At 45.4% G+C, this 19,789-nt stretch overlaps 1 protein-coding gene across 1 annotated transcript in view; it reads left to right on the top strand.

Annotated features, from left to right (window-relative positions):
• The window catches only part of POU1F1 (POU class 1 homeobox 1), a 237,563-nt gene that overhangs the window by 164,740 nt on the left and 53,034 nt on the right, over positions 1 to 19,789 (top strand). Inside the window, exon 3 of the mRNA XM_084617069.1 lies at positions 18,293 to 18,363. Coding sequence (XP_084473195.1) covers positions 18,293 to 18,363 — 71 coding nt within the window. The remainder of the gene's footprint in view (positions 1 to 18,292; positions 18,364 to 19,789) is intronic.

Raw genomic sequence — 19,789 nt, 5'->3', positions numbered from 1 at the left:
AAAATGTTTTGAGAGTGTTGAGGGAAATGATTTCTTCCCACTGACCAGGCTAAGGAGAAGAACATGTGCAGTCATCAAGGCAGGGAAACCTGTGCTTCTGTACTAAATAGCACTAGGTTTCCAAGCAGTAAATATGTAAAGGTTTTGAGAATGAACTGCACTTACAAAGAAGTGAGGCTGCTGCTATCTAGAAAACGTATCACTTGCACATATGTCATTTTATTATAGATGCTGACCCTTTTGACTTGATGTCTGAGGATATGAGAAATATGTTGGAGGAGAAAAATAATGGCATTCTGATCCCTGACACCAAGGGAACAGAGCAGATATCTCAGTATTCAGATGTAGTTACCATAAATTGGTCAGTTATTTCTGTCAAAACATGTGAATGCTAACAGACAGCTAGCAGATGTCACACATCAGATATTGCAGACTGCCTTTTATTTCATTATACTTTAAAGGAGGTAAGTTCCTGGCCCCAACAGAGGATGATGGCGCTTTCTTCTACTCACTGCATACGAGTGACAAGTGGAGACTGTGACAAGTGTGTTGACATATGATGGGATCTTACATTCTTTAGACCAGAAGGGAGAATGGTTAGAGGCACTTTGACTGAAGTAATCAAAATTATGTAGGGGCTGTTTAGTCCTTCCTGTTTACTCTGTTAGCTAACATCCGAATAAGGAGACTCAGTAATATGAAAGGGCTGCGCATTTCAAATAAAGGAAAAGAAATAATAGTGTTTGATGCAACATATAGTCGGCTTCTACAGTTCATTGCCACAGGATGGAATCCAATATCATGGAGAGATTTTTAAAAGAATGGGATCATTTACAAGGATTTCTTGACTTTGGTAGCAGTGATAGAAAGGGTAATCAAATCTCATCCTACAAGCTGTAAATCTATCACAGTAGGAAGAAATTTTTCTTCCCCATTTTCTTTCCTGAATCCTATCTACAAACATTGCACAATCAACCATGTTACTGCTAGTTGGGGGGAAGTGCCTTACTTGGAACCATTATGTATTGGCCACTGTCATATGTAGGAACCCAAGCTAGATGGACAAATGGCTGTTACAACAGGAGAAATTAATGGTCCTCCATTCCAATATGAACACTAGAGCAGCGCATCTCAGCTGGGTGTCTGCAGCCCCCTGGGGGTCCACAAGCCCTTTCAGGGGGTCTGCGGGGCCCTGCAGTTGAAATCAAGTGCCCCAAGCCCCGGTGTCCCCTGTGGGGCTGAAGCTAGGAACCCTGGCGCCCCCCTGCGGGACTGAAGCTGGGAGGGCCACGGCGCTGAAGCTAGCAGCCACTCTCCTCAGCTCCCAGCCCCCCTCCGACTGCTCACGCAGCTGGTAAGAGCTGCCTGGGTGAGGAGACTCGGCTCTGGGACTGGCAGAGCCCTTGGGGAGCAGCCACTGCAGGGGGAGCCCTCCTGGCACACAGCCCCTAGCTACCCACGGCCTGTACACAGCGCCTAGTTATCCCCTGCCTGCACCCTTAGCTACCCTCCTGCCTTTACACAGCCCCTACCTACCTCCCTGCCTGCACACCGAGCTACTCCCCTCACTGCACACAGCCCCTAGCTACCCCATGCAGGCACCCTGAGCAGTTTTCAAACTTTTTGAGCTGAGTCCCACCTTTGAGTTATATTTTTGGCAGCGTCCCCCCACAACCCAGACAGGCTGGGTGGCCTCCTTAGGTGAGTCGGGGGTGGAGTTGACGCTCCCTCCCTGGCTGAGCGGAGCTGGCCCTTACCCCGCCAGCCCTTGCACCCATCCCCCAATAGAAGTCAAACTATGCCTATGCCCAAGGGTCCGCCCCCCACAGGCCCAGAGCCCTGAGTCCTCCCCCCCCCTTGCCTCAGCAAGAAAAAGGTTGAGAACCCCTGAACTAGACTGTTTTTGAGACATTCATCTAAAGTAGCCCAGTGTGACACTGGGTGTACAAATCATCTGAGTCACATGAGTCACCCAGGCAACTGAGAGGATCCAGGCTAACTCTCTGTTTTCCTGGCAACTGCAGGGGAGTAAGAGAAGGAAGTGAAGGGTTAAGGTCTAAGGTGAATATGCAGATGGGCTTAGTAGCCAATTTAGAAAGCTGCTGGGCTGAAATGGGAAGGAAGCAAGTAGAGTGCTCCAGTCCTGAGGAGAGTGGGTTAAAGAAAAGGGTGAATGTTGCACTGCTGTTTGTACCCAAGGAGAGAGCGAGCTTTTTCGTTTGTCTGAATTGTTGTTATACTCGGGAAAGGAGAAGGCCATTGTATTTGTTAAAACTTTTTTTTTTTTTAAATACTCCATGCATGGGAAGATTGAAGCTTTGTTTATATTTGGAATTAGCCTTGATTCAGTCACTAATGTAGCTGTGGTGTTGGTTAGAATCCGAGCTAATTCCAAGGCTATAGTTTGTTTTGGTTTAGATGTGTAGGCTGTTTGCGTTGCAAGCTCATATTCTAACATCCAGCATTACAGACTTTTGTGGGCTTCCCCGCTCTGGGAAAGGACACCATGTTAGAACATCACCCTGAGGAATCAAGGTAACTAACACAATCCTAAACATGACTAGGCACTCAGTGTAGACGGAGGCTGGCACGTTGAATGGTACAACTCCGTCAACACGAGGTTGTGTCCTTACGTGATGACTTTCTCAATATAAACAGTCCCTTCAAGAATATGTATGCTTAGCAAGATAAAGGCTAAAAACCAAAAGATAATTTTTTTAACAAGGGCATGCTGAACTTCAGAAAACAAAGCAATATCTCTGGCATAAGTGGCAGCAAGGGGAAAAAACCTCATTGCAGAAAATGCTTTTCTGGCCATCGACTTCTGTAAATACACATTTTTTGAGAGATGAAGAACATCTATGTAAGATTGAACAAGATGCAGGAAACAGACAGATGTATGGTATTGTAGATGAATATTCAGGTAGTAGTAATCAGAATGGTGGGGGGGGAGGGTTGCGGGGGAGGGAGTCAACAAATTTCCTAGAGTAATCCTTCCCCTCTCAGTTCCCCAAAACATTGACCTTATTCTAAGGAACAGGGAAGAGTTTGTTCTCTGTCAATCAGTAAATGAATGTAGATAGAATTGTAAAAGCATGATCTAGTATTGCAGAATTAAAGAATATGGGGAAGAGAGCCTCTGTAAAGAACAGGAGTACTTGTGACACCTTAGAGACTAACCAATTTATTTGATCATAAGCTTTCATGAGCTACAGCTCACTTCATCGATGAATGCATCCGATGAAGTGAGCTGTAGCTCACGAAAGCTTATGATCAAATAAATTGGTTAGTCTCTAAGGTGCCACAAGTACTCCTGTTCTTTTTGCGAATACAGACTAACATGGCTGCTACTCTGAAATCTGTAAAGAACTTTATAGTGAGTACTAGAAAAAAGTTTGGAAAATGTGCTGAGCAAAATATGAGCAAAATATTCCAGATAAAGGACATTATAGAAATAAGCAATTGAACTGAGAGAAATAATGGTGGTAAAGTTTGTCATCCAGTTGAAATGAGAGAGTTATTTGATTGAACTATGGGAAACAGCAGCAAATTCTGGGCAAGTAATGTTAACCTTTTGAGTGTGATATGTTGTTTAATGGACTAAAGCTACACAGCAGTTACCATGGAGGATAGGCAGTGAAAGAGTTAAGGAATAAAACTGTTGGGCCGGATCCATAAATAGTGGAAATCGTTGTAGCAGTCTCTGAGCAGAAATCCATCTGAACAGTAAAGCTGGTTAGGCTAGCCTGAAGTCCTTTTCTGTGCTTTCTTCTCACTGTGTAGGTAAAACACAGGCATAGCTTCTGAGAAGGGCAGGGAGCCATGAAGTGGGCTTCCTATACTCACAGATGTTCTGTGAATCATGGGATTGGAACTTCAGTTCCAAGTGGAGTTGGATTGACAGCTTTTCAAAATCATGCCTCCCGCCCCCTCTGCACAAATCCTCTCCCGTGAGCACAACATTCCTCGGGAACTGCCATTCCAACCTTGCTGACTCTTCTGAACATTTCACCTGATATTTATGGCTCTTGTGCTATTGTGTCTATTTACTGTTTGTGTGTCTATTACTCTCCCTTTAATCCCTTACCCTCTTTCTGCTCCTTTGGAAGCAATTTTAAAAATCATTCCAATCACCAATAGAAATTTCGTCCTGTTTTCCTTGAACACTTTTCAGTTTCTAAAACATAAACTACAGATGCTACTGCTGACTTGTGTTCTGAGCTGGAGGGGTCCTTTTTGCAATCTCCATCTTCCACTCTCTGCCTTATCTAGCTGGCTATGCTCCCTGAAATCAGAGTCAGATCATGTTCCTTGTAATTGTTTTGCGTAGGTTCCTCTTTTCAGAATTTAGTACCCTTGAGCACTGCAGTATTTGCATCCATTTGTTGCTTTTGTTTTGTTTCCTCCCTTTTCCCTTTATTGTTTGCCATGTAATTTTTATTTATGAATATCAATAAAGAAAATCTTATTAAAGAAAATAATCCAACAAAAGAGGAACCAGCCTACAGAAAATCAGTGGAGAAGCTGAACCTTTTCTTTCCTTAATAATAACAATTAGCTCTCATAAAGCTTTTCATTTAGAGATCCTAAAGCACTCTACAAAGGAAGGTTAAGTATCATTATGTCTATTTTACATATGGGGAAACTGAGGTATAAAGAGGTGAAGTGGCTTGGCCAAGATCACACAGTAAGTCATTGTGATCAATAACAGCCATGCCTAACCCCTAGTACAATGTGCTGTCCACTGGACCATACTGCCTCCCTTTAACTGCACGTTAAAGGTGCTGGGCTGGCAGCTTTGGAGCCTGAAAGCCTCTGAATAGCCACAGACTAGATAAGCATGGACAGTGATATATCAGCCTTTCCCCATTAATATGCCCCTGTCCGACTGTGAAAGGACCACTGACAGCTCCTTGGTGGACAGTCAGCATTCTTGTTTATCTTTTGGGTCTCTGCTGAGGCTGCCAGAGAGAACGCCAGCACTAATCGTGTTGGGGGTTTTGTATGTGATCTGGATACCTGCCCATTAGGAAATGAAACGAAACCACTTGGGCTTTAAGGGAATATGTTAAGGGAAGAAAAACAAGCTGTCAATTTTAATCAGTGCTTCATTTATATTTGTCAGAAGTGTTGACAGAAAGATCTGTCCAGCCATCCAAGCTAAGAAGTTATGATCTCCTAGCTAAGAGGCATGTGCTGCTGCTCAGTTAGCACAAATGCTGCAGCTCTCATTGCTGCCTAGCTAGCACACGTGCTGAAGCTCGTTGTGTACCACCCAGCATGCACATTGCTACTTTCTGGAGCAGCAGTAAGGTGCACGCTGCAATCATATGCCCCACATCCCACAATTAGCCATTCCTTGTGTCCGCTAGATGGCCCTTGATCCATATATATGCGTAATTGGCATGTCTCCAATATCCCTCTCCCATTCCATTTCCTCAGCTCCCACCAGTGAGAGACCTAATTATTTGTCAGCTTATTGTGGCTTCATTCATGTATTCGTTTTCTGTTCAGTGTGAGTTTGTGGGGGTGGGGGTGCAGCTTGGTTAGAACAACTACAAGCTAGAGCAGCTGCCTGAAGCGCTAATTATTTTCTACTTCGTTAGCTAAGTATTTTGGTAATCCACCAAGATTTGGGAAACATTCCTAGAGTCTCTGTTCTCTTAGGGCCGAGTGTTACCAGTAGTTTGTGAACTTTTATTGTAATGTTTTTCATGGTGTAAGCACAACAAATAAAGTTTCATACCTGGACTTCAAGTACACAGTAGGCATTTTAAAATTAATTGTTTACGGTGAAGGCCCACATAGAATTGCCACTGGTACAAAATTTGCATAGAAAGAAAAAAGTAATATCAGAGCTTGACAAGTTTCAGCTCCAAGAAAGCCTGACTTATCCCCTTGCAGGAAGAGATCATTGCCAGTGGGAAAAAGTAAGAGGAAAGGCCTTCCTTGTGAGGAACCATGGGAAGCCCAACATTGTCAATCTCTGTGCATCTGTACACTGCCTATGCTTCTCCCTCCTTCCTAGCAACACAGTGGTAATGGTTACCAGTCCACACCTGCCGACTACCATACCCCTCAGAGTGAGTTAGAAGGTGCAGAATGGAAATTAATGTTGCAAGGATATACCCACTGAAGATTAAACTTACCAGAAATGGTGCAGATTTGTTGGGGGAGGGGATTTGCCACATAAAATAACATCTTCCCCTCTCTGCCTTATCTAGCTGGCTATGCTCCCTGAAATCATAAATGTATGTACATGTAAGGACTGTCTGAGTGTAAGGGATTGAGGCGTAAGTGGTCTGGCCTAGCAGTAATAGTTGGACTGAGGTCTGCACACCAGGGATGGTAGATGCCAAGCAGGAGTTGGAGGAATCACAAGAGCCAGATCCCATAAGCAAGAGTCAGAGTCAGGCTGGGGTTGGAGACTGGAGATCAAAGGTAGCACCAGGCTAGAATAAGGAGGCAAGAATCAGGGTCAAAAGCAGGCTGGGGTCAGTAGATCAAGCAAAGTCTGGCATTGCAGCAGACTGAAATCTGCATAGTTGCCCAGACAATTTTATGGGGCAACCCCTGGAGTTAAGCAGGGTTGTTTGGCCAATCAGAGAGCCACAGGGTGCTGTCACTCTGGGCCTCTTAGGCAGTATTTCCTGCAGCATCCACTCTCGGCCATGTTCCCTGGCTGTGCTTCTGCATGTTCTCCTGGTAGCACTGTGGAAATATCAGCTGTCCCAAGCTGTGCAGACCTGGATTCTAGTCCCCAGATCCTTACGCTGAGGCACTGAGGCTTAGGAGGGAGTGAGTGTGCTGTGTGGCATCGGCTTTTCTCTTGCATTTGTTCAGCTCATTTGAGTGTTTTGAGTCTGCGCTAGGTGCTGGAAGTGAGCATAAGAAGTGGTTATGAGTCACTGTTGCTCTGTTTGTAACTTCTTCAAACATGCCACCATCTAGCCAATGTGGAATCTGCTAAAATGACTTCAAAATACAGATGCCTGCATACTGAACCTTAGACCTGACTGATGTGTCATTAGAAATGTCTGCCTACGGTATCTTAGAAAGACATCCAAAGAGAAAAGCCACAGGGAATTACTTTTTGTTAAAGGATAATCAAATGTCAGATAAAATATCAGCAGTGAGAGAATGGATCATATACTCACAGATGCAATTTTGCATAAGACAGTAGATTACAAAATAATGAGGACAAGTGAGAGAACATTTGAGGTAATTTTGGGTGCATCAATCACTCAATTCTAATTTTCTTGCAGTATGTAAATTCTGACAGCAAGGGTTTTGCTGAACTTTATTTCTGGATGAGATGTCATTCCAGGAGTGAGCATTTTCAGTGTCACTCAATTACAATAAGCAAGTACCTCTAAGTAATACTTATAAGTAGATACAATGGCAAAAAGCACCTAACAGTCAATTTGGACAGTGAACTAAGCAGTTCTAATGAACTGAAATAATTAAAGTGAAATAACAGTGTGTAGGGAAAGACAGAAGGAAAGTTAAAAGCAAATGTAATATAAGCTGGGGGAAATCATGTCTACTTTCTAGAGGGAACCCCTTCATTCTTAAGAATAATCAATCTGGAGAAGAGAAGCCACATACCTCCAACGTGTAAATCTTTCTTTCTGTCTCTGTATTCTTGTGCTTACTATAGGCTTGATCCATAGAATACAATTGGCTTTGGAAAGACTTCTATTGACTCCACTTGGCTTTAGTCTGCTCACTATGAAGTCAATTGAAAAACTTCCCCCTGACCTTAGTGGGTTCTGGAGCAGGCCCTTTATCTAAATCTGTGACCAGTATATGCACAGCTGAAAGTGAAGAGACAAGAAAAAGAAAATTAAAAACTATTTTACTATGACTAAAGGTCATTGTGAAAGTTAATTGTATTTGACTTTCTTCTATCCCCAATAGTTAACATTCGGAGACAACTTAGATATTCCTAGGCAGTGGGACATGATGACTGAGCAAAAAGAACAGGAGTACTTGTGGCACCTTAGAGACTAAGAAATTTATTTGAGCATAAGCTTTCGTGAGCTAGCTCATGAAAGTTTATGCTCAAATAAATTTCTTAGTCTCTAAGGTGCCACAAGTACTCCTGTTCTTTTTGCGGATACAGACTAATGTGGCTGCTACTCTGAAACCTGAGCAAAATGAGTGTTTCCTCATCAGAAAATAATGAAAGATGTGATCCAAAACCTGTTGAAAGCAGCAGATAATTAAAGAGAAACCTCTAGATTTTTCATTTTGTGCCTACTTTAACATTTTCACTTTTCTCAATTCTGCAGGCCTCTGTTAGGGAAAAAGGTTTCCCCTCCCGTCTAGGGTTAGGATGGTAGCCTTCCCTGGACTTCTGTATTAGCCAAACAAAACACAAAGTCGTGTTTCTTTGATAAAGTGAGGCACTTTAATGCTAGCAAGTACGACAGCTGAAGGGCTCACCAATTCCTTCACAGAGGAAAATGGCGAAGCCCCGAACAAAGAACAGAGATGGGCTTTTATAGCCTGGTTCAACATACAGTGTGATATCTCTTCCAGCTCAAGCCGGTTAACCCAGTCTGTTTGAAGTTCTGGGGTAGGTATGAACATGGAGGCTTATCTGTATAAGGAATTCTTTCCCCGAAATGGAGAGTACAGGTTATACACAGTTCACATTCCTTCTACCCATAACCTTGGAGAGAAGACAGATAAGCATAGAAAAAAGACAGAAGCCTAGCTTTACATGATTATAGGGTTGTTTTCTGGTTCTTTTCTTTATCAGTTCCCCCCTTTGAGCCTGAAGATAATTATCTTATATGGCTCATTATTCATTGTTTAACATGTTCATATGCTTTTCATCTTGGTTAACGCCACCCTTTCTTATATATAATATCTTTGCTGGGCTCATGGCTTTGGTACATACCCGGTGGAAGAGGGCACAACAACTGGACACACAGCAGAACAGCAGACCCACAATCATAAGGAATCCCACTCCATACACAAACAAAGTTTTTAGCCATCCAAAGTTAGGCAACCAGCTGGTGAGCCAGCCCCATAAGTCAAAGCCCACACTGGGAGAAATATAGGCCTGCTTATGAAAGAAGGCTGACACGTTTGCAATTATATTAGTATCCGTGACTATGCGTCCGCTTTGATTCACATAAAGGCAGCATGTGGCATTGACAAATGTGCACATCCCTCTCTGCGCACTTAAAAGCTGATCCAGGGCCAACCTGTTTTGCATACTGTAGCGAGCTAGTGAGCTTATTTTTTCTTGCAAGGCTTGGATTGCATCTCGAGTGGCGTTAGTAAATATTTCCATTTCGGCTGACATATTTTTTAGAGCGTATTCAAGTTGGCCCACCCCCACCCACAGAAAAAAAATATGGAAGGCTCGCATGCCTGCACTGCCTTCCTCGACAATAGGATTATAACTGGTATCTCGACGGGTTCGTCGAGTTGTGTCTTTGATTTCTATTAAGTCTCTATGATGCATCCCTCCTGGCCAGGCAAAGGCCACCGTGCATCTTCCTAACCACTTTGGGGGCAAGGTTTTTCTTGCCCAAGTACCACATACCCACCATAAATGGTGATCTCCTAATACTATGCTATAGTTGCCTTTATTGCCCCCAGAGTTCTGAGAAACGTCCTGCAATCGTCCCACCAGGGATGCAGCATCATCAGGATTGGGTCCTATTCCCCCCAAGTTCCATAATGTAAGGCCGGCAAATTGAGTCGTATTTTCTCTGAGAATGTACCCCATATAGCCTCCAGCATGGGCATAGTTGGCTACCTCAGTACCATTGGGATACTGCAAAAGAGTAGTGCTTGCATTTTTCCCCAAAATTAGAATTTTCTCACAGTGGGTTTTTGGGTATTTTCCCAGTGTAGTTTTACCTCTGGAACGTAGCAACCTTTTCTCTACGCACAAGGGGGCCTTAACGAGCAAGTCTGGGCGATGGTTCGGGATCCAAGTCCTAAAATCTATGGATCCCCTTCCCCTTTTTCCCTTTTGGCCGTACCACGCCGATGCATTTTGCCAAGAATCGAGGAGCGCTGGAACCAGCAAAATGGGGAAACCTTGCAGTGAATGGGAGGAGAAGTGGGAACACACCCAACAATCACTAACATTCCAGGCGTTGGTTAAGTTTTGGGCTAATTGTAGGAACGTATTTTTATCCCAACCCCCCAGGGCAGAGGCCCAGGTTAATGCTCATAGCCATACATACATTATAAACACTACCGGCTACTAACAACACACACACACACAAAATATTAATACAATATTTATAACAGCATAACTAATGCTCCACAGTTCTATAACTGCTTCTGATTCCGCTGACCGACCGGTACACAGTTCATGTAGAAGCGGCAGTCGTGATGGCAGTTGTTGGGGATGTTGGAGCAGGAACCTTCTTATGGTGGCTGCAGTGCACCCATCTATTGATGCCCTCGACCTTCACTGCAGTCGGAGTAGTCAGAAGGACTTGGGCCGGGGCCGACCACCTTGGTTCCAGGCAATGCTTCCTTCGATGGATTTTAACACAGACAAAGTCACCTGGAAAAAGAGAGTGCGCACAAGTATCAAGCGGTAAAGGTTGGGCATCTTTTACTCTGGCCCACGCATCACTCAATGCATCTTGCAACATGTGACAATAACCCGCCAACTTATCTTGCCCAGCCATTAATGAAGTTTTCGCTGGAGCAAACCCGTCTACACTGGTTAGGGGAATCGGCAAGGGTCGGTCAAATAGAATTTCGAACGGTGTCAACGAATGCTTCCTATGGGGTGTATTACGAAGATTGGTTAACACTATGGGTAACACTTCAGGCCACTTTAATCCAGTCTGCTCGCATAGCTTTGCTAATTGGGTTTTTATCAGCCCATTCACCCTTTCTACTTTTCCTGAACTTTATGGATGATAGGGGGTATGCAAGGCCTGTTTTATGCTGAGGGCCTTCGCTAAGTGTTGAATAATTTGGGAAGTGAAATGGGGGCCTTGGTCACTTTCCAAATGAGTCATTATCCCAAAGCGGGGAACAATCTCCTTGAGGAGACACTTTGCTACGGATACTGCATCTGCCCTTCGAGTGGGGAAAGGCTCAACCCACCCTGAAAAAAGGTCAACCAGGACAAGCAAGTGTTTTAGTCCTGTCACTGGTGGTAAGTCCATGAAGCCCATCTGGACCACAGCAAATGGGTACTCAGGCAGTTTGCAATGTCCCATAACTTGTGGTTTGATTGCTCCTTGATGATTATACCATTGACACAATTCACACTGTGCAGTGATGGTCTTCGCAGCTGCATGGACCCCCGGAGCAAAAAACAACTTAGAATCATAGAATATCAGGGTTGGAAGGGACCTCAGGAGGTCATCTAGTCCAATCCCCTGCTCAAAAGCAGGACCAATCCCCAATTAAATCATCCCAGCCAGGGCTTTGTCAAGCCCGACCTTAAAAACTTCTAAGGAAGGAGATTCCACCACCTCCCTAGGCAACGCATTCCAGTGTTTCACCACCCTCCTAGTGAAAAAGTTTTTCCTAATATCCAACCTCAACCTCCCCCACTGCAACTTGAGACCATTACTCCTTGTCCTGTCCTCTTCTACCACTGAGAATAGTCTAGAACCATCCTCTCTGGAACCACCTCTCAGGTAGTTGAAAGCAGCTATCAAATCCCCCCTCATTCTTCTCTTCTGCAGACTAAACAATCCCAGTTCCCTCAGCCTCTCCTCATAAGTCATGTGTTCCAGACCCCTAATCATTTTTGTTGCCCTTCGCTGGACTCTTTCCAATTTATCCACATCCTTCTTGTAGAGTGGGGCCCAAAACTGGACACAGTACTCCAGATGAGGCCTCACCAATGTCGAATAGAGGGGGACGATCACGTCCCTTGATCTGCTGGCAATGCCCTTACTTATAGATCCCAAAATGCCATTGGCCTTCTTGGCAACAAGGGCACACTGCTGACTCATATCCAGCTTCTCGTCCACTGTCACCCCAGGTCCTTTTCCGCAGAACTGCTGCCTAGCCATTCGGTCCCTAGTCTGTAGCTGTGCATTGGGTTCTTCTGTCCTAAGTGCAGGACCCTGCACTTATCCTTATTGAACCTCATCAGATTTCTTTTGGCCCAATCCTCCAATTTGTCTAGGTCCCTCTGTATCCTATCCCTGCCCTCCAGGGTATCTACCACTCCATTTGAGCCACTAATCCCCCCTTTCCCAGGTGCGAGGCCAGGTGGAGTGCCTGGGAAACCTGTAGGAGGAGTTGTCTTGGGAGAACCGGATGACCGTCTGGGCTGACATAGTGGTTGTCCTTATTTAGGTGGCGTCCAATGGATTTCCAATGGCTAACTTCGGCCGGGGGCATCGTCTGCTGGGCAGAGAGCAAAACGGTTGGCGTCACTGGTTGCAGTAGCAGGGGTGCCAAAAAAGGAAAAGGGGCTGGAGCCCCATAGAGGGCAGCATGACGGGCTGCCGAATCGGCTGCAGCATTTCCCTTGGAAACCTCGTCCGAGGTGCGGGAGTGGCCCTTACAGTGTGTAACTGAAACAGCTGCAGGAAGTTGAATAGCCTCTAACAAGGTGGAAATCAAGGCAACATGGGAGACCTGAGAGCCACTGGAGGTAAGGAACCCACGATGTTTCCAAAGTTGTCCAGTAGAGTGGCATACTGAAAAGGCATATTTGGAGTCAGTATAGATGGCCACAGTTTTGTTTTCAGCTAATTGACAGGCCCTAACAAGCGCCACGAGTTCTGCTGCTTGCGCTGACTTTTGAGTAGGTAAGGCATGCGCTTCAAGCGTTGTCATCAGGGTAACAATTGCATAGCCAACTTGTAAGGCTCCAAACTCGTTCCGACAGGCGGAGCCATCACAAAACAATTGGAGGTCAGGATTCTGCAATGGAAAATCGGAGAGGTCAGGACGAGGCGTGGAGATCAAATCCACCAAGTGGAGGCAATTATGAGGTTCCCCGTCCTCAGGCAGAGGCAAAAGGGTTGCAGGATTCAGGACTTCGCAGCAGTGTAGGGTAACAGCCTGATTGGCGAGCAAGGCCAACTCGTACCTGGTCAATCTGGCTGCTGTGAGGTGCTGCGTGGATCCACGATTAAGAAGCGCTGCAACGGCATGAGGCACCTGAACTAGAAGAGGGTGGCCCAAGGTAAGTCCTGAAGCTTTCTCAACCAATACAGCGGCAGCCGCAACAGCGTGGAGGCAGGGTGGAAGACCCTGAGCCACTGGGTCAAGGACTGAAAAATAAGCCACCGGTCACTGGCCAGGCCCAAAGGGCTGACTTAGCACACCAGACGCCGTGCCAGATTGTTCATGGCAAAACAAGGTGAAAGGCTTTGCGTAATCCAGTCTGCCCAGGGCTGGTGCAGAAATTAATGCTTGTTTGAGGGCGGTAAGGGCGTTGTTGTGTAGAGTCGTCCATGGCAGGGGTTCGGGAACAGAATCCAGCAGCAAATCGGTGAGGGGGTGCACTAACTCCGCATAAGCCGGAATCCAGGCTCTACAATAGCCACTTGCTCCCAGTAACTGGCGGAGTTGTTTTTTAGTGGTAGGCCTCGGCATACTCAGAACGCTTTCAATCCTGTCCTGAGTAAGTGCAGTAGAGGCATATGAAATACAATGCCCTAAATATTCCACCTTGGGTTGGACAAACTGTAGCTTGGAGAGTGCCACCTTGTGACCTTTTTCGGCCAATGCAAAAAGAAGGATTCGAGTGTCTTGTACACAGGCAGTCTTGGCTGTAGAGCACAATAACAGATCATCAACGTATTGAATCAAAGTAGAACCCATAGTCAATGAAATAGAGTCCAGATCTTGCTTTAAATACTGGCTGAAGATGGTAGGGCTCTCCTTGTAGCCCCGAGGGAGGCGGGTCCATACGTATTGACATCCGTCAAAGGTAAAGGCAAGTAGGAACTGTGAGTCTGGGTGCACAGGGATGCTGAAAAATGCTGAAGACAGATCAATCACAGTAAAATACGTAGCTCCTGGGGGAATAGCAGTTAAAATAGTTGCTGGATTGGGAACAACCGGAGCTCTTGGGATCACAATAGCATTGATCAGTCGGAGGTCATGCACAAAACGGTAAACCGGTTTGCCATCGGGGCCAGGCTTGGGTTTCTTAACAGGAAGAATAGGTGTATTTCAAGGGCTGGTAGCCTCTTTAATGATTCCTTGAGTTAAAAGCTGTTGTAGGACTGGCCGAATGCCCTCTATGGCCTCTTTAGGCAATGGATATTGCATTTTTCGGGGCAGAGGGATGTCTGTACGGTAAGTGATATCAACCTTTAAAAGTCCAGTTTCAGTGGACACCGAGGCCCACAATGCTTCAGGAATATCAGATAACTCAGCCGGGACAAGGGGGGCAGTGGGTGTCGTTGTGGTGGCATTAGTGGCTAACAATGCCATTACCGTAGCTTCAGGGATGGAAGTAGGGACTGAGAGATATAGCCCCTCCGGGCTGCAAGTTATAGTTGCTCGTAGTTTACATAACAAATCTCTGCCTAATAGATTTGCAGGACAGGAAGTTGCAATTAAAAAGCTATGATCCTCTGATAACGGGCCACGCTGGACCGTTTGCTCCGCAGTTAGAGGAAGGGCGCACACGGTGCCACCAACGCCTATAGCTTTTACGGTTGCAGAAATGGTAGGAAGGTTGGGGTCCTGTAGAGTACTTCTATCTGCCCCGCTGTCAATTAACACTGAATAAGTTTTTCCTCCCACCACAGCTGGAAGTTCCAGGTGGTTTGCATCCAACTGCACTGTCCAAGAAGCGGAGGGGGTTCCTGGCGGGGGGAACGAAGCATTGTGGGCGGCTAGCTTTCAATCAGTACTCCCTTTTTCTCCCCCCCTTTCCTGTACCCTCTGGTAGGCTTGCATAAGAGGGTCAGCTGACTGGAGGGGGTAATTTGGGCACTGGGCAGCCCAGGGTCCTTTTTGTCAGCACCGCCGGCACTCATCTGGCCCTGCCCTCCCAGGCCGTGGCTGGAAGTTCTGACCTTGTGGTCCCCATCCCTGGGTAGAGCTGCCTCCTCTTCCGCCTCGTCCCCGAAAGCCTCCCCCTCCTACGGCTTGCATCTCGTCCCCGAGAGCCGTCTTGGAAACCTTGCAACTGCAGATTAAGGAGCTTTTCGGACCTCCTAGTGTCTAATTCCTTCCTATTCCTCCAGGCATGGGCTGCTAACCCTACCACCTCCTCCAGCGTTTTGTTTTCATAAGCTGGTTGACTACACACGTACTTTCGAGCGAATGGTAATAAGTTTTTTACATACTGGCCGATCACTTGTGTTTTTGCTACAGGGGAGGTTGGATCTAAGCCGCTGTGGTTTTTCAAAACCTTACAGAGGCGGTGGAAGAGTTTCCCTGGGTGCTCATTGTGCTTTTGAACACATGCATCTACCTTTCCCCAATCATACACAGGCTTAGACATATCCTCTAATGCTTCTAAGATTCGCTTTCTCATTTTATCCCACTCTTGAACGGTCTCCGGAACATCCCAATCCATTTCAGGTTTCTCTTGCGGATAAGCCGCCCTGCCTTGCACCACCTCTCTAGCTTTCTTATACACCGTTTCCTTCTCACCCTCACTTAGCACTTGATTCAAAATCATCTCCACATCATCATAATTACAATTATACATTGTGAAAATACCCTTTAACTTTTTAATAAATTCTTCCAGACACTGCCGAAATGAGGGAAAAGTGGATGACCAATTCATTAGATCCGTGCTGGTAAAAGGGACATACACCATCTGTGTCCCCCCTCTACCACTTGGCAGTTGTCACATAGGCATTTGGACTGCACTAGCTATTGCAGCTCCAGTAACTTTTGCCTTAGGTGTGCCTAGAGAACTATGAGACCGGGTCTTTGCAGGGGTCGCATCACTGGGGTGTCGCGGAGCAGGGCGTAGAGGTGCCAGCCTCCGGATCATCCCCCAGCTCTGTGTCGGTTGTGGGGGTATCGGTAGCTAGCGGGAGAGTGAGGCCGCTCCTCTCCCCGTTCGGGGGCGTGGGTGCATCGGGGTCAGGATGCGGTACCCCACCCCATAGCCAGGTACATTCTTCCAATGGTATAGGGTCCCCCGCTTCTTTCAATGGGAGTTGCGGATAAATAGACTTTGACGCATTTAGCTTCTGGTCAGCATTACTAGATTCAGGATTGTAGGGTGGAGGCCGCATGGCTTTAAGTTTTTCTACCTCAGCACGTAAACTAGTAGTTACACTGGCGCTTTTGCGCCGTTTGGCCTCCCTTATCCATACATCAGAATACTTAAGTTGCCGCGGTTGCAAATCATACAATACTTTCCGTAAATGAACAATGTTATGTAACTCAAATGTTCCCTCCCCCGGCCAGCAATTTCCTGGTTCCGGGTCGTCTTGCGTCATTCCCACCCAGGGACCTTGACACAGAAATATAAACTTATACAAAGCTTTGTTGCCATCCGATTGTAACGCCTTGATATCGCTATCATAATGTTTTAACATATAGCCCGGAGGCGTAGAAGGATCAACAGTTCTCCTGGACCCCCCGCCCATCTTTTCCCAAAGATGGAACCCCCAGCTGTTGTCTAGACAATCACAAAGAAAAATTCAGAACTCACCAAGTTCCCACCGGCCGGTGTTCACCAATAGGTCCAGACCCTAGTGCCTTTAGGGATGCCTTATTTCGCTGACACGGTGGGTGGAAGCGAGACGGGAAGCCTTTAGGGTTAAAGCAACCCAGGTGCCGGCAAGAAGGATTCAGAGTCCCGACCATCCACCGGTCCAGAGAAGCGGCAATCCCGGACGAGCCCCCAAATTGTTAGGGAAAAAGGTTTTCCCCTCCCGTCTAGGGTTAGGAGGGTAGCCTTCCCTGGACTTCTGTATTAGCCAAACAAAACAGAGTCGTGGCTCTTTGATAAAGTGAGGCACTTTAATACTAGCAAGTAGGACAGCTGAAGGGCTCACCAATTCCTTCACAGAGGAAAATGGCAAAGTCCCGAACAAAGAACAGAGATGGGCTTTTATAGCCTGGTTCAACATACAGTGTGATATCTCTTCCAGCTCAAGCCGGTTAACCCAGTCTGTTTGAAGTTCTGGGGTAGGTATGAACATGGAGGCTTATCTGTGTAAGGAATTCTTTCCCCAAAACGGGGAGTACAGGTTACACACAGTTCACATTCCTTCTACCCATAACCTTGGAGAGAAGACAGATAAGCATAGAAAAAAGACAGAAGCCTAGCTTTACATGATTATAGGGTTGTTTTCTGGTTCTTTTCTTTATTACCACTTCTAATTTTAGAGTGTTAAGTAAGTTTGTATATTTTACAGAAAGAGAAATGCAAGACGTTTCCATATTGGATGCCTAGGAGCAGGGAGATACACAGTTTAGTGGAAGTGTTACTAAAGAGAGAGAAAAATAAAGAAGAAAAACAATCCTCAAATGGAGCATGACTGGATGTTCCCAATCAAAACAGCTGCTCTTTTGTAGGCAATATTCCCAGGAAGACCTTGTAGGATTGCTTAAAAACATGCCTTTCTGAGCTCTTCTGCCTTATTTAATGATCTCTTCTTTGTACCATTGTTTTTACCTTACGATATCTGTAAAATATATATAAGATGATTTTCATGTTCAAAATGGAAGGAAATAAAAGGAACAAACCCATAAGCCTACATGGACTTCCCCACAGGAAACACAGCTAGAGAAGGCTAGGAGAACTGTATCACTGATGGAAAGAGACAGAAGGATGTCAATTTTTTAAGCTGATCCCTCCTCCCAGCCCTACAGATCTGGAGGATTCACAGAGAAAGAGGGAAGAGAGGAGCCAGATCCCACGAGTGGCTACTGTGCCACAGCCTGTCCTCCTCTGTGGCAGGATAGCTCCTGCAGGAGTTACACCGCCATTATTGGGTCCCAGGTGCATTCTGGGTAGTGTATTACCTCCCATACTAAAATTCAGGCAGAGGGCAGTGAGACTTATGTTCAGATTCATTGTGGAGAGGCACATCATCTACTCACACTTAAGGGTGGAGCAGGCCTTCTGTTCATGAGGCTAATTTTCCCATTCCCTAATTTGAAGAACCCAAAATAAGCCACTTGAAATTTGTCAGGCTATTTTCTTCATCCACAACATTAAACATTTTCAAAAAATGTTGATTAAAATCAGAAAAGCTGTTCCTTCTCCCCCCACAAAGTATTGAGTGGGGGGTATTAAATTTTAAATCCCTGTATCTACACCCTCAATAACCTTTCCCTTCAGGCCTTTTCCCTCTCTGCCTCCCTAAATACAGTGGTATCTTTCTCTGTTTTTTTGCAGATTTATTGGCTACCTGAAGAGTTCCTGCTCTGAATCAGACAAAGCAAGGATATGGACCTACCATGTCCCAGGTGAGTTCCCTAACAGCAGGCTATTTCTAGGTGTGTGAGTCTAGTGTTTTTCAGAAAAAAGTAGCAAGGTCTTGTTTTCATTCCAGGGCAGAACAAAAACAAATTTGGAAACTTTGAAATTTTTCATGAAATGGAATGATTGTTTTCTGGCCCGCCCTAGTGAAGGGGCTTCTGAGTCTCTTGTTGCAGGGCAGGGGCAGTGGTGCAATAAGCCTCTTAGGGTATGTCTACGCTATGATTAGATATCTGGGGCTTGCCAGCTGACTTCGGCTCAGGATAAGGGGGTGTTTAATTGTTGTGAGGTCTCAGAATCTTTGAGCACTGGGTTGGTGGTGCAAAAAAATGTGAAACAGAGTCCTTTGGGCTGAGTCCAGGTGGTGGCTTATTGCCAGCAGATATTTGATCAAGACGCACACAATACAGGAAAGGAAGGGAATAGGGGACATATAAAAATCTCAGCAGATGCATCTAAGGAACAGATTCTGCTACCCTAACTCAGGCTGAGTAGTACCATACTCCTCAAGTAGTTCAATTCATTTCAATGAGACTGCTTGGGCAGTAAGGGAGTACTTAATATGAATAAAGTAGCAGGATCTGGCCTTATGCTGCTGTTTTTTAAACACTGGAATAATTGTGGTAAATGAATTCACAGATCTACATGTTTACACCTAGAAACCTGAAAGGGCAAAATAAAAAAATCTAGACTTGGAAGATGAAATCGGGATGGGGGGATGGCGGGGAGACTGTTTTTCTTTGTTAAACTCAAAGTTACTTTAAAAATGTTGAAAGGTGTTAGAAATTTCATCAAAGATCAGTTTTAATTTTTCTTTAAGCAGTGAACATCGTACTCATAAAATAGACATTCGAAACAAAATCTTATGCTTCAAATGTCCAGCTGAAAAAGGAGCTGAAGTAGGTGAGGTAATATCTTTCATTGGACGTACTTCTGTTGGTGAGAAAGACAAGCTTCTGAGCTTCACAGAGCTCTTCTTCCGGTCTGAGGGCTCTGTGGAGCTCGAAAGCTTGTCTGTTTCACCAACAGAAGTTGATCCATGAGAGAGATTACCTCACCCACCTTGTGTGTGTCGTGTCCTGGGACCAACAGGGCTACGACATTGCAAACAACTAAAAAGACGCAGGTACATTTTCCTCTCATCTATTACGAAAGGTAAAAGTGACAGAAAAGTCCAAGATTTGTTAATATTCATTGAAGAGAGGAGATTTTTATAAGTTCAAAGGCAATATGCCTGATTCTATTCTAATTTATACTGCTGTAAATTGGGAGTAATTCCATTTTAAATCAGTGGATTGGGGAGGAGTTACACCAGTGTAAAGACAGTGAAAGCAAGCTCAGACTCTATTTCTGTGGTTAGTTCTTTCCCGCTCTCCTTGCTGGGTTTTGGATCTACTATACACTGATGGCAGG

The sequence above is a fragment of the Lepidochelys olivacea genome (genome assembly GCF_965140295.1).
Source record: "Lepidochelys olivacea isolate rLepOli2 genome assembly, chromosome: 1".
Classification (NCBI taxonomy): Eukaryota; Metazoa; Chordata; order Testudines; family Cheloniidae; genus Lepidochelys; species Lepidochelys olivacea.
Note: the sequence above shows the minus strand (reverse complement) of the source record. Positions and strands in the feature narration are given on the sequence as shown.